Source organism: Drosophila ananassae, chromosome 3L (genome assembly GCF_017639315.1).
Source record: "Drosophila ananassae strain 14024-0371.13 chromosome 3L, ASM1763931v2, whole genome shotgun sequence".
Taxonomy (NCBI): Eukaryota; Metazoa; Arthropoda; class Insecta; order Diptera; family Drosophilidae; genus Drosophila; species Drosophila ananassae.
Genome location: NC_057929.1, coordinates 7,341,847 through 7,355,240, shown reverse-complemented (window position 1 = coordinate 7,355,240; position 13,394 = coordinate 7,341,847). Strand labels below are relative to the sequence as shown.

General features: G+C 44.4%; 6 protein-coding genes across 8 annotated transcripts; 1 reads left to right on the top strand and 5 right to left on the bottom strand.

The window, feature by feature from the left end:
• Positions 1-38: 38 nt before the first annotated feature.
• LOC6494767 (28S ribosomal protein S15, mitochondrial) lies at positions 39-1,127 on the top strand. The gene is made up of 3 exons (XM_001959673.4): positions 39-330; positions 384-517; positions 572-1,127. The coding sequence occupies exons 1-3, from the start codon at positions 125-127 to the stop codon at positions 1,072-1,074; spliced, it is 843 nt and encodes a 280-aa protein (XP_001959709.1). The 5' UTR covers positions 39-124; the 3' UTR covers positions 1,075-1,127.
• LOC6495850 (zinc finger Ran-binding domain-containing protein 2) lies at positions 1,062-2,515 on the bottom strand. The gene is made up of 3 exons (XM_001959672.4): positions 2,230-2,515; positions 1,809-2,125; positions 1,062-1,754 (listed from the first exon to the last, which is right to left on the bottom strand). Exons 1-3 carry the CDS (start codon positions 2,313-2,315, stop codon positions 1,297-1,299), a joined length of 861 nt encoding a protein of 286 aa, XP_001959708.1. The 5' UTR covers positions 2,316-2,515; the 3' UTR covers positions 1,062-1,296.
• Positions 2,516-2,848: 333 nt separating this feature from the next.
• On the bottom strand, positions 2,849-3,869 carry LOC6495849 (40S ribosomal protein S24). Its single transcript, XM_001959671.4, has 2 exons — positions 3,723-3,869; positions 2,849-3,460 (listed from the first exon to the last, which is right to left on the bottom strand). The coding sequence occupies exon 2, from the start codon at positions 3,448-3,450 to the stop codon at positions 3,055-3,057; it is 396 nt and encodes a 131-aa protein (XP_001959707.1). The 5' UTR covers positions 3,451-3,460; positions 3,723-3,869; the 3' UTR covers positions 2,849-3,054.
• Positions 3,870-4,042: 173 nt separating this feature from the next.
• On the bottom strand, positions 4,043-6,298 carry LOC6495848 (UDP-glycosyltransferase UGT5). The gene is made up of 4 exons (XM_001959670.4): positions 5,942-6,298; positions 5,635-5,796; positions 5,487-5,574; positions 4,043-5,421 (listed from the first exon to the last, which is right to left on the bottom strand). Exons 1-4 carry the CDS (start codon positions 5,942-5,944, stop codon positions 4,085-4,087), a joined length of 1,590 nt encoding a protein of 529 aa, XP_001959706.2. The 5' UTR covers positions 5,945-6,298; the 3' UTR covers positions 4,043-4,084.
• Positions 6,299-7,045: 747 nt separating this feature from the next.
• On the bottom strand, positions 7,046-8,350 carry LOC6495846 (peptidyl-prolyl cis-trans isomerase 6). Its single transcript, XM_001959669.4, has 3 exons — positions 8,169-8,350; positions 7,895-8,019; positions 7,046-7,687 (listed from the first exon to the last, which is right to left on the bottom strand). Exons 1-3 carry the CDS (start codon positions 8,256-8,258, stop codon positions 7,285-7,287), a joined length of 618 nt encoding a protein of 205 aa, XP_001959705.1. The 5' UTR covers positions 8,259-8,350; the 3' UTR covers positions 7,046-7,284.
• An 868-nt stretch (positions 8,351-9,218) lies between these two features.
• LOC6495845 (solute carrier family 35 member F5) lies at positions 9,219-12,644 on the bottom strand. 3 transcript variants are annotated; one of them, XM_014908029.3, is made up of 7 exons: positions 12,168-12,644; positions 11,310-11,649; positions 11,105-11,245; positions 10,994-11,047; positions 10,332-10,929; positions 9,861-10,272; positions 9,219-9,803 (listed from the first exon to the last, which is right to left on the bottom strand). In XM_014908029.3, the coding sequence occupies exons 2-7, from the start codon at positions 11,397-11,399 to the stop codon at positions 9,755-9,757; spliced, it is 1,344 nt and encodes a 447-aa protein (XP_014763515.1). In that variant the 5' UTR covers positions 11,400-11,649; positions 12,168-12,644; the 3' UTR covers positions 9,219-9,754. The 3 variants fall into 3 exon arrangements, with proteins under 3 accessions (XP_014763515.1, XP_014763514.1, XP_001959704.1); XM_014908028.3 differs by having other exon boundaries at positions 12,229-12,644; XM_001959668.4 differs by having other exon boundaries at positions 12,238-12,644.
• Positions 12,645-13,394: the final 750 nt, after the last annotated feature.

Sequence of the window (13,394 nt, the reverse complement as noted above, 5' to 3'; positions counted from 1 at the left end):
TCGATATATCGAAAGCTATAGAGTTGCCATATTGGTTAAAAGTACGCCAGCTGGTTTTGATTTTCTGTCTGCCCTGGCCAAGTGATATAACCTATTGTTTTGGCCACCGAAAAAATTCGATTTTATGAATAAACTACTGAATGTAGCGCAGGCAGTGCCGCGCCAATTCGTTCGCGAATATGCCTTCAAGTCGGACCTGAAAATAAAGTGGGTGCGACCCGAAAAGATCGCCTGCTATAAGCCGGAGAAGAGCGGCGATTTGAGCAAGTTGCCCCCGTTGAAGGGAGACGAGCTCTTGCCGGAATTTCGGGACTGCAAGGAGCTGGAAAAGTAAGTGCGTTTGCCATGGACAGCAATCATTTTAATTCTGACTTCTTTTTTAGAGCGGACGACACAGTAAAGTCTCTGTTCCTTTTGAGCAACAATGCCAATTATTTGACCACCAAACATTACCGCGATGAAATGGTTAAAGAAGTCCAACGGCATGCCCAGGACTATGGCTCCATTGAAGCTAAATGTAAGTATCCCTCAACGTCTTCCTCCTTCCCAAATCATTATTGTTATTTTTTAGTGGCGAATATGACTGCTCTGATCCGCCGATACCAAGAGCGCATGGAGTCCCACCCTCGCGACAAGATGATTAAAGTTCGGCTAAAGGAGCTCATCGACAAACGTAAGAAGTTCCTTAAATACCTGAGACGCTGGGACTATCCCCGCTTCGAGTGGATGCTCGAAAAACTCGATCTGGTTTACAAGCCACCTCCTGAACGTTTCCATTGGATTACGAGGAAAGAATCCCTCCAGAAATTGACCGATTCCTACTGTGAAAACTTGAAGGAAGAGCGTCTGGAGGCCTACCACAAGCAGTTGCAGGCCCAGCAGATACCCTTTTTGGAAGAGGCCATCAAGAAGATGGAATTTGTGCGTAATGAGCAGATATCTTGCGATGTTCCAGTGACTGTCACAGAAGAACAGATAGCTGATTCCAGGAGGCAGCTCGCCCAGCTCAAGGAACTGCGTGAGGCTGAGGAGACAGCCAAAAGTCGGAAACAAGACGAGGATTCTTTTAATTAGGCCCGCATTTAATGTTACGGAGTCTTACAATAAACGTAAATTTTGTTCTTAAATCATAATTTTTGCATAATTTTATAGTAAATTGGACATCCTACCTCGGGTCATGACGTTTCGAGAGCAGCGCAGACTGGCAAATAAATAAACGGACAATTATTTGCCCGCTAGAAATGTGTGATAGTAAATGTGAAATATAAGACAATTGCTAAAAGATTAATGATGTGGCTAGCGCCTGCCGGGGGATCCTGGTCTGCGCTTACCACCTTCGCCGCCGCTGCTAGAGCTACTCGAGCTGCTCGACGACGAATCGCTAGAGCTCGACGAACTGGACGATGACGAAGACACAGAGGAAGAGGAGTCACGGGATCTGCGCTTTCTGCGATCCTTTGCTTCCTTCTCTCCATTGCCCGTGGGCTCTTTACTCTTCAAGTCCGTCGAGGTGACTTCGTTGTCACCCCACAGATCGTACTTGGAAAGATCCTCGTCATCTCCATCTTCCTCGTCTTCATCATCCTCCTCCTCTTCCTTCTCATCGCGGCTGGTCCTCCTGGCCCGTTTCGGCTCTTCATGGTTATCGTTATGTTTCCTTTTCTTCCGCCGTCCGAATTCGTCATACTCGCTGTCAGAATCCTCCCGATCCTTGTACTCAACCACGCCTCGGTCGTTATAACCTCCGCCGAAGCCTGCAATTGATTCCTATCTGAGTAAGGAGTTGGAGGGGTCTTGTTGGAACTTACCAGTTCGCTCCTCCACATCCGAGAACTTGGGAGCATTGCACATATTGCAGGTCTGGCGTCGAGCCCAGTTGACATTGGCGCATTTACTGCACTGCCAGTCCTCGGCGCTGAACAGGCCCCTCGACTTGTCCGCCGCCGCCTTGCCGATCTCCGTTCCAAGCTTCTTTTTACTGGAACTACTGCTGCTGCTGCTGCTCCCATTTCCACGATCTCGGTCTCGGTCCCGGTCCCTGTCCCGCTCAGGCTTATCACCGCCGTCACGTTCTCGATCGCATTTGTTACACTGCATGCGCCGGGCAAAATTTAGGTGGCGACAGCTGCAAAATCGTGGGAAAGGTCAGATTCGGCGCACTCGTTGCTAGTACTTCCTGTATGCCCCGCTCGAGGCGGAGGCCGTCCCTGCATCATCACGCGCACTCACTCGTAATCTGGGCAAATCCAATCACCAGCAGAGGCGACGCCTCCTCCACCCCCACTGCTTCCACTGCCACCGTTGGAACTGGACATGTCTAAACGGTTGGAATGGCCTCTGCTATGGTTAATGGCTTCTCAACGTCCGGATTGTCCTGTAGCCTCCGTAAAGGCATATAATCGAGATTTTTTTTTACAAATATTCTGTATACGAATCCCGGTTTTTGCAAAGACAGTATTTTTGGTGTGCCCAGTTATCCGACATCCATCCTATCGCACATCAGTTTGACAGTATTTATTTCCGTTCGCCAATTTGGTCATACGAATGTTGGCGGGAATTTGGTTTTCCGGAATAATAGTTGTATATTTTTAAATGTTTTATGTATTTCCAGGCTCTTCTATAAACATGTATAAAAACAGCAACCCTTTACTTTAAACTGGTAAAATTTTAGGTGGGAAACAAATTTTCTTTTAAAAATGATTTTTTTGCCGAATTCGTTTTTTTAAAGCTTAGCTTTTTGAATCCTCTTATCAGCTTTCCATATAATTTTTAAATCACCAATTAAAGAATTATCAAGTTCAATTTTATATATAAAAAGAAATCCTTTATAAATGAACCACAAATAGTATACTTTTTTTGTTTTATTTTCTTAGTTTACAAACAAAAGCTGCTCCAAAAGTAAACACTGATTTTGTTTGTTGTCCATTTGGGTTGTTGGTAAAAAAGTGTAACTAACGCATAACCAGCAGCTTTCGGGAATTGTCGAGGAGCGCTGCAGCGAGTCGCCGACAACCCACTCACACCCACCCGCGGGACCGGGATCTGGCTTAGAGTTTACTTCTTGCCTGTGCCGATCTTGGCCTTGGCGGTACCGCGCACCTTCTTCATCCTGTTGCGGCGTTCCTTGCGCTGCTTGCGAGTCTGCTTCTTCTGTTCGAAGAGACCGTGACGGGCCAGGCGGTACTTGGGTTCGAACTTCTTGGCGAAGTCCAGAGTGTCGTAGATGAGGGCGAAGCCAGTGGAGCGGCCGCCTCCGAAGTTGGTGCGGAATCCGAAGACGAAGACCACATCGGGGGTGACCTTGTACATGGCGGCGAGCTTCTCGCGGATCTCGGTCTTGTTCACGGACGACAGGCCGGGGTGCAGAACATCGCAGACCATCTGTTTCCTGGCGAGCAGGCGGTTGGTCATGAACTTGCGGGTGCGGATGGTGGCAGTTGTACCTGACATTTTGACGGAGCTGCAACAAGAAATAATTCAATTAGATTTTTGAGATCACTTCACACAAAATAGCCAATCCGGATTGTTGTTGTCCCTCTCCGATGGGGGAATCAACATAACCTCACTGCCCAGCGTTTGGTGCTCCGCAGTCCCACGTGTGACACCTCACTTGCAATTTCGGTTTTCGCACTAATCCGCAGAGCTGCCTTCAAAGGGAGGTGCTCCGCCACTCAAGTGGCTACTTTTGGCTGGATCTTTACACAGTTTTATGCGGTAATTACCTTTTAAAACACTTGAAAAGGTTTTAAACACGTCTCGTTGCAATGGCGATTTTTTGGAAAGGAAGTGTGGCCAGATCAGTCCCACAAATATGGCTATTTCCCACCAATAGCACCTAAGGTCATACTTTCCAGCACCACTCTTCACGCGCCACCAACTTACCATCAGTGTTGCCGGACTGCCCTTTTCTGTGTTCTGGGCAGCACTGAATAATTATCGATAATTAGAAAGTTGCGTGGGAACTTTAAATCTGCTTCCCATACTATAGTTCTTGGCCCAGATACTTTTTAATGTCTCAGCTACTGTTACGAATACAATCAGATTTAAAAATGCTTTGGTGGCAGTTTATTTTTATATTTAACACTTATTTTTGTTTGGTCAGTATGGCATTGTTCTTCTTCTGCCATAAATAAATGCCCCCAATAGTCAGGGCCGTTAAGAAACCAACCACAATGGTAGCCACGATGCCATAGAAGACCACCAAATCGAACAAATGAAGTTCGCTGGAAGAGATTCCAATGCCACGGGTTCTTACCGCAGCTCCGCCCTTGTGACGCACCACATAGTTAACCCAGAACAGGGCACTAGCTAGTGCTCCAAGGGGCCGATCCCTGTACTCCTGGGACACCTCACGGATATTGAGCTGAAAGTGAGATTCCTTTAGCAATCGATCCACCGCCCAGTTCAGAGAGGTACTCGTCACGTTATTCTCGTCCAGCTGTATGCCCACGCCCAAGCGAACTGCCAGCTCCAAATTCTTCTTTTCATGTTGGAAGAGGGGCAAGCCCAGAATGGGCACATTCCTTATGATTCCTTCCTGCAGATTCAGCAGATCCCCGTTTGTTAGAAAAGCTTTCATTGAGGGATAAGCCAGGATATCGATCTGGGGAACTGCATGCTGGATCATTACGTTCTTGGGCAAGTCCTTCAAAGTCTTCACATCGTGGCACGTCCAGATGAAGCCCTCCTTTCTGCTAGAAAAGAATGTGAAAAGAGCCTCCAGTTTTTTCTTGGGCAGCTTTCCACAAGGCTGCTCATTTCCAAGTTGTACGTAGATTGTGCCTGGTCGTTCCTCCTCCAGGAATCGTTTTATATTCCAAGGTAGTTCCTTGGGCCCGCGGATGTGTAAGCCACCGGCGGGAACTATCTGCGGGATACTAACCCGCGGAGTCATCAGCGGAACATGGCTGTTAAGCAGCAAGAGCGAGAGTTGATTGGCCTGCAATTCCGGGATGTTGTTCTGAATCTTAAAGTGCTTGGCTACTAGCTTCTTCTGGGCTCCATAGTGATCCTTGTCGAACTGTTTCCTTCGAGCAATGCACCTCCTTATATAGCCCAACCTCTCTGTGAATCCCAGCTGGGGCACATCGTGTTCGAAGTCAACAGGGGCACAGGCGGCAGGCACCAGTGCCTCTTGCACAGCATCCATATAGCCTCCAAAGTCTGTAGAAACAATCCCCACCACTGGTCGCTGGTGGAGAAGTCCCAGAGCCAAAAGGGCTTCCGTATAAAAGTAATCGACCAGAATTACATCATAATCGAACTCTATGTAGGACATTTTCAGCAATTTCTGAATGGGTTCCTGGGCAAGAAAGTGATCCAGAGCTCGAGCTCCCACGGTGGCCAGAGCTTGGCGAAGATTTTCGATGGAAATTAGGCCCAGATCTGCCAGATTTCCTTTGGGAACAGCTTCTTTTTGAACTGGTTTTGTAAATGAAATATAAAGATATATTATAAACTTATAGTGTGTTTTTGAAAGCACTTACGTTCGCTCCAAAAAGGATACTCAGCCGTGACAGTTTCATTCACATTTTCCAGGGATTCCCCCAAACCATGACCGGTATAGACGGAAACCTTAAGGGTTTAAGATTATATTATTATATATCTTTATGGAAATTAGTCCCTGTAACTTACCTGATTATCCCTTTGGGCTAATTCCGCCACCAAAGTTCTCATAACCGCAAAGTGGCCCTCACTGGAATGGGGGAAAAGTACCAAGATCTTGGCTCCATTTGAGTAGTGTCCACTAACCAAGACGAAAACAGCCAACAATAACCAGCGATTCCCAAGAGATTCCTGAGGGTTTAGATCATATTTTTGTATATATTTAAATTTAGGTCAAAACGGCAAGTACACATCATCGAACGGAAGGTTCTGGGGCATTTCCTTATCAGTAATCCGGCTTCCCGCCCGGTATATGTCACAAATTCAAATTATTTACCATTTTTCTTAATTTTATTAATTGGTTTTCAGGCTCTCAATCGTATACCGGCTTTATGGAAGTGCAATTTTCATTTGGAAAATTCTTCCGGCTTCACTCAGCAAACAAATCAGACTGAAGTAATCTCTCCTTGCGCCTTTCGACTTCCCCACAGAACTACAAAAAATATAAACTGATTGCGCTGCGGAAAAATAATCTTAGAAGTGCGTCCAGAATTTCTGTGGCTACTGGAACATGTGTGGCACATGAGATTGCCACCAGACACCAATACACCACACCATGTCGTTGTATATACTCCTATATTGCCTTCATTAATGTATACAGATCGAGTGGGGGACGAGACTGGGGTACAATTGCACCGACCTATATGTATATATGAAGATATTCCTGGTTGAGCGATATGAGATCGTCAGTCTCTTGAGTTTATTGTTTCTCTCTTCAAAAAAAAAAGTGTAGTCTAGATGGGGAAAAGGGTGGAATATTTATGGGATATATAGTCCCAGAGAGTCTTTGCTAATTGCAAGTTTTCAGTAATTTATTAAAATAGGGCCAGGTCATCATTAATTAGAAACAAAATAGCTAATTATAATTGAATTTTAAAAGATATAACCTTCTTAATTCTTAAATTTTTTAAATCAAGATATTCGAACTTTTTATCCCTACTTCCCTAATCCCTTTAAAAATCTAACTTATCTAATTACTGACCCAATTATTTTAACCCAATTTTATTTTGGGATACAACCTTGCACCTGTTATTTAAATCAAGTCCCTAAATATATAAATATACATTGTAGACGCTGAGCTGGTGTGCACTTTAAATTACAGCAACTGTGCGAATCAGAAAAATGTGACTTGACATTTTGTTTGCCGAAGCAACAAAATAACCCGGCATCGAAAAGAATTAAATCGAGAACAGATGGAGAATATAATAACAAACAAATTAGCAACTGAAGAAAACCTGTTTTCGGTTAAGGGAAGTCGCCAAAAGAAAGCAGGGCGAAGAACTGAAGGGGTTCCAAAACCGGTTCATTGAACCTGAACGCCATCGAAGGTATACACACAAAAGAGTTTTAAACAAAAAAGAAAAATCAAGTGAATCGCATCTCATTTATCACAAAAAATATGCTTTATTTATGACATTTGTTTACGCAGAAGTTGAGTCTGTTTAGTTGAGCAGTGTAACCTGCTTACGGAACAAAATGAATGTCTATGATCATGGTGGACTACGGTAAATGCAAATGCAGCTGGCTGGAAAAATCGATTACTTGCACATTTATGCTTTTTATGCTTAATTTAAAACGGTTAGGTTTAATGATTGATTATGACATCGATACTCCTCGTGCTTAATCGGTGGCATCAGCCTTGGCAACGGAGAACGGCTCTGGGACATCCAGAGTGCCACTGTTGGCGATGACAACATCCTTGACGGGACGGTCGCGGGCATCGGTGGCGCTGTTCTCGATTTGGCGCACAACATTCATGCCGGACAGGACCTTGCCGAAGACGACGTGGCGGCCATCCAACCAGCTGGTCTGCTTGGTGGTGATGAAGAACTGGGAGCCGTTGGTGTCCTTGCCAGCGTTGGCCATGCTCAGCCAGCCGGCGCCATAGTGCTTCAGCTTGAAGTTCTCGTCCTCGAAGCGCTCGCCATAGATGGAACGTCCGCCGGTGCCATCGCCCTTGGTGAAGTCGCCACCCTGGATCATGAAGTCCTTGATGATGCGGTGGAACTTGCTACCCTTGTAGCTGAGTGGTTGAAGCGCAATAAATAGAAGAATAGAAAAGAAAGAACCATTGTTATCCCATTGCTCAGAGATTTGCTTTGTCAACTGATTGCCTCTCAAACGCCACGTAATTGCTTGAAGACCCCTGGCTCCCCACACATACATATATAGACTATCGTTCTAGTCGGAGATAGTGTGGGTTTGCCGTTAATCAAGACCCCCAGCTTACCCTTCGCCCTGGGGCTTCTCCGCCAGCTCCTTGAAGTTCCTCACGGTCTTCTCAACAGTCTTGCCAAACAGTCCAATCACAACACGTCCAGCGGGCTCACCGCCAATGGTGATGTCAAAGAAGACCTGCGCCGCAAAAAATACTTATTATTAAACATCATCTCACTTGATTTATCGCCAAACAACCGGTGTGGGTGTGGGGGAGGGATGGTTTCGTGTGTGTGTGTGTGTGTGTGCAGTGACGCCAATTGCAATATCAGGACGGATATGCTTACCTTGTCGGTCACTTTGGGCCCTTTGGCGTCGTCGGCACAGACAATGCCGGCCACAAGGGCTACCAGCAGCGCGGATAAAATCAACTTCATCTTTCGAAAACCTTTGAGCGAGTGGCAAGTGGCTGCTTCGTGTTGGGGTTTCGGGGGCTGTCGTTGGGTACAGTGACTACTGACTAGGGTTGTCGAAAATATATCAATATACCGATATACGATAGAAAGTTAGAGTTGCCAGTCGACAAAAATTGTGTGCTACGATTCAATAAGGTCACACTAGCCAACGGTTCAAAAAGGTTTTTAAAAAAAAGTTTTTAAAGGTAACTATTTTTTGCAAGGAAAGAGCCTTCGCTAGGGTCCTTTAAGCATTTGTTTAAATTTTGAAGAGAAACATCTAAAAAATTTGTAAAAAATTATTCTTATGTTTTGATGCAGATTAATGGAGAATCAATCTACAAATCGTTAAAGGTATTCCGCTGAAGAATCGGATATATTTTGGCCAAGATATGGCTATCGCAGTGGGTCATTTTGTCGCCCCCATGCCTTATCCACAATTTGAAGGGGTAGCCCAGGAAATTTGAGAAAAAATCGAAAAAATATTTTGTTTCTGGATTTTAATGCAGATTAATGGAGAATCGATCTACGAATCGTTTAAGGTATTCCGCTCAAGAATCGGATATATATTGGCCAAGATATGGCTATCGCAGTGGGTCATTTTGTCGCCCCCATGCCTTATCCACATTTTGAAGGGGATGGCCCAGGAAATTTGAGAAAAAATCGAAAAAATATTTTGTTTCTGGATTTTAATGCAGATTAATGGAGAATCGATCTACGAATCGTTTAAGGTATTCCGCTCAAGAATCGGATATATATTGGCCAAGATATGGCTATCGCAGTGGGTCATTTTGTCGCCCCCATGCCTTATCCACAATTTGAAGGGGATGGCCCAGGAAATTTGAGAAAAAACCGGCAAGAATGTTATTTCTTGCAAATATAGAGCTGCATTTGAGGAGAATTACAAAACAAAATCGGAAAGGTAAAGAAAACACCATGATATTACACTTTTAAACTGCATACGTATATTTTGCTTTAGGCATAGTTTCACATGAACTGCTTTTATTTTTGTAAGCTTACGGTAGACAATGTGAAATTATTTTTATAGCTATGTATAAATATGTGTGTATATAATATTTGTTTCCTTTTTATATTCTTGCTTTCGAGAAGTTAACAATTATACAGCTAAGCGCAGTTTGAATATTAGGGAAACACAATAAATTAAAGGTGGACTTCAGCAAAACGTTAAAGACTATCACATAGATAAACTGTATTCGTACGGGCTAAAGCTATTTACAGATAATATACTTGTAGGAATATAATAAATAAATTGTACGTACAATCGCAACTTAATATCGAACGCAAAATGCACAAAATGAGAAACACAAGTGGAGGCGGAGAAGGAATTGTGCATGAGTTGTCCCTATAGATTAAAGAACGATTCGAAACGAACTCGTGAACAGCCAAGTTTTAGATTGCATTGCAATGAGCAACATTCAAAGTGTGTCGAAGCGCGATTTTCACAAAAAAGCGTTCATTCAATCGCTGTTGCTTATCAGCGACTCTTGCTGCTCATCGTCGTTGACTCTGAAAAAAAATGTTTATTATAATTGTAGCGTGTTTTTTCAATGGGGGTTGACTCACCTAACAATGCTCGGCTTATGGCAACCGCAGACTTTTCTATATACAATTTTCAGCAGCTTCATTAGAGGGTCGGAATCATCGTTTCGCATCAGCAACGAAACAAGCACAAGAGCTACGAATATCGGTATGGAACCCATATAGAACATCGGTGAATAGGGCTTATTCTTAAGCAGAACATCGAACATGATGGCCAGCGGAATTTGCAATGACATGGCCAGCGTTCCTATCAGCGAAGAAGTGAGAAAGCAGCCCCACAGCCACAGAGCCTCGGCCAGAACGGTGCCAATCAGGCCGTTCAGAAAAAGCAGGGCAAACTGTCCTTGGCTGGGCACTTCAAAGGTCTCGATCTTCGTAAAGTGCAGAATGAAAAAGATAGGCCACAGCAGTAAAAGATTCCAGAGACCGACAAAGCCTAAAATAAAGCAATTAGTTATAAAAGATATCACAAATACTATTTCAGGTTCTACTTACCAAAAAATAGAGGTATATCGACCTTCTCCTCGGTATCGCTTTTTCGTTTTACGAAAACAAGATAGGCGGCATAAAAGAATGCACTAAAAAGTGCTAAGAGGACGCCTCTCGTCATCTTCGTGTCGTGTAGATCGTTTATGGTGATGGCCACCACTCCACCAATATTCATTGCCACGGCAATCACCTTGGTGATGGTCAGCTTGTCACCAGTTGCCGAGGGAAATACAGCTGCCAGGCAGATAATAAAAAACGACGACGTCGAGCTCACCAGCGTTATCATGGCAGTCTCGTCCATTTCCAAAGCCAACTGGAAAAAGTAGTTGGCGACGAACCAGAGCAGGCAAAACAGGAGCGCTGTCTTTGCTGTCTTGTGATGGGTCTTCTGCCTTCTTATCCTCAAGCTGGCGGCGTAGGAGAGGCGAGCCATTAGGGCATCAGTGGCCTCGTGGGCAGACATCTCACGCACCTCGGCCATTTTGCTGAAACGCACACTTCGAACACTGGAATCATCGCTCTCGGTTCCAGATAAAGAATTAGTGCTGCCGTTGGCAGTGGCGCCTAAGTGGGGCGATCTAATGGGCACATAGGTAGGGTCTCCCTACAGGAAAATAAAAAGAATTGTTAAAATCTGGCTTAATATATGGATAAATTAATGTTAATACCAGAACAGCTTGATTGGAGTAATAGTTCTCATCGTCCGCATTCTGCTCCATCATCTACAAAGATTAAAACATTAATTTACTTTCAAAAGGACTTTTGTAGATCTTTCTCACATTATAGCTTCCATTTTGTCGCTCGCAGGATTCCTTCCATGGCGCCAGGATTCCTATGACTAGCAGATAAATGCTGAACATGGATGTTTTGAAGTATGTGCAAAAGAATGGCTTATCAAACTTTGCCTCATTGTACAGAAACTGGGGATTAAAAATAAGTCATTCATTAATTTTTTTTTACACATTTTGAATGAGAAATCACCACCTTAGTTAGCTCGCTGGAGGAGACCCAAACAACGTCGACTAGTATCAGTATCGCTATGCCCAGCAGAAGCTTCTGCGTGCGACCGAGCATGATTTTGATGGCCCGTATTTGCCTTTCGGAATGTTTTTTAAACAAATTATGTTTATTTTTCGCTCGGGATGTCTTTCTTCTGCAGTTATCTGAAGGCAAATAACTATTTACGCTTGTGCCGCCAGCGTTTCAGTTTCATTTTGCTTAGCTTTTGTCTGCTTTTCAAAAATAATTAAATGTTGAGTCGCGCCAGGCGATTTAATTACGATTCCTAGACAGATAACCGGTCGAGTCTATTCGGCCATTGCAACTGGAATGAGAAATGAGAAATTGGGAGTGTTTGTACGAAAGTTGAAAAGTTCAGAGGGCAGGTCAGGAACTGCATTTATTGATTTTGTGTTCAATGAGTGGGTGCGGCGTTCAAAGCGTAAATTGCCATTTAACACGTTCCATTCGATCGAAATCATTCGGACAAGCGGTGGAGTTGCAAATTGATTAACAGAGCTGTCTCTCAATTAGCATCTGCCGTTCCAGCTGGGGCAGATTACTCAGGCAATCCAATTATCCCGGGATAATCCGTCGATCTCCGATAGAATGGGTATAAATAAATTAGCGTGAGTGGCAGGGGAGTGACTGATAAGCGGTTGCCATTGTCGATTGTTTGGTTGGTAAATAAAAATGGTAAACGTTGTTGTTTGGATTGGATAGGCGGCGGTGGAGGCGGGAGGAGGCTACTGATAACAATACAAAATCAATAAATTCCAGCAGCGAAATGGTTACATGTTGTGATGTGCAGCAACAAGTTAGCTTAATGAGCATATTTTTAACCTTTTACATTACTAAAGTTGGATAATTTATGCAGTTTCAACCACTTTATTGTATCTCTTACGGGGTTTACTTTTCGAAAACCGCAGCCCTTTGTCGGCGTTGAATCTGGCCACGAATTGCAATTCTTTTCGGCGCTTAGCTGTCCCCTGTAGCTTGGGGATGCAGGAAGGATCCGGTGAATTAGCTTACGCCGGGTTCTTTTAATGAATCCTCCGGCCGCTGGCCTTGGGGTTCCCTGCTGTTTTCGTCGCTTCGTCAGTTGTGCGTTGTTTGAAGTTATCACATAATAAACAAAGATCAGCGGAATGTTACAAATAACACATCCTCACTATCCTCACACACCACATGCAGATGGTGATGCTTGTTTTAGTTAATAATTGTTCGTTTATTTAGATTTGTTTTAGGTCAGCCATATAAACTAAAGAATTTTTTATCCCAGCTGGAGTGGTGATGGAGTGTGACCAGAAGCCATCAATGTAAAACCACCCTTGCCGATACATCGATAGAAGAATACGAGTATTTCGATAGAAACTACGGAAAAGCGGCAAGTTTAAATTACAGTCTTGGCTTCGCCTGTTTATTTCCGTGTTTTGAGGAGCTTGCCAATCAACCGTTTGCGGCTACCTAATTTATGCAAACAATGGTGACAAATTACTTGCCTACGCGCTGCAATTTAGAGTGGAATTATGCTGTCACGCCTGAAGGACACGCACACACCAAATTTGGTGGCCGCAAATGATATTCAAATACAGAGTTGATACTTGAGATTTACGCTGGAGACAAAGACATTGCCTCCGGCGGGACACACGCAACCGGACGGAGGGACGGACAGGCGGTCGGTGGGACGGCCGGACGGACTGACGCTCCGCATACTCATGGCTCAGTTTCACTTTCATCACTTCAAACCCGATTAAGCACCTCATTTTATGTGTTATTTATCTACTGATTGGATGGCGATAGGGCCAGAGAAGCCCTCCAGCCACTGGGTGGGGCGAGTGGGTGGTTGGTTGGTCTATTGCCTTTGTTATTTTCCACTCGGCGTATTCGCATTCCTTTCGTCCTGGCCTGGTGTTCGCCTCGCCTATTAAAAGACGACAAAAATACGCGTATAAATGCCACATAAAACAATACAAAGAATAATAGGCTACCATTTTTCACCCGGACCGCCCGTCCCGCCTGCTCGCGGCCCACGACGGGCCACACCCACTTTTGCGAGTCTGTCAGGCA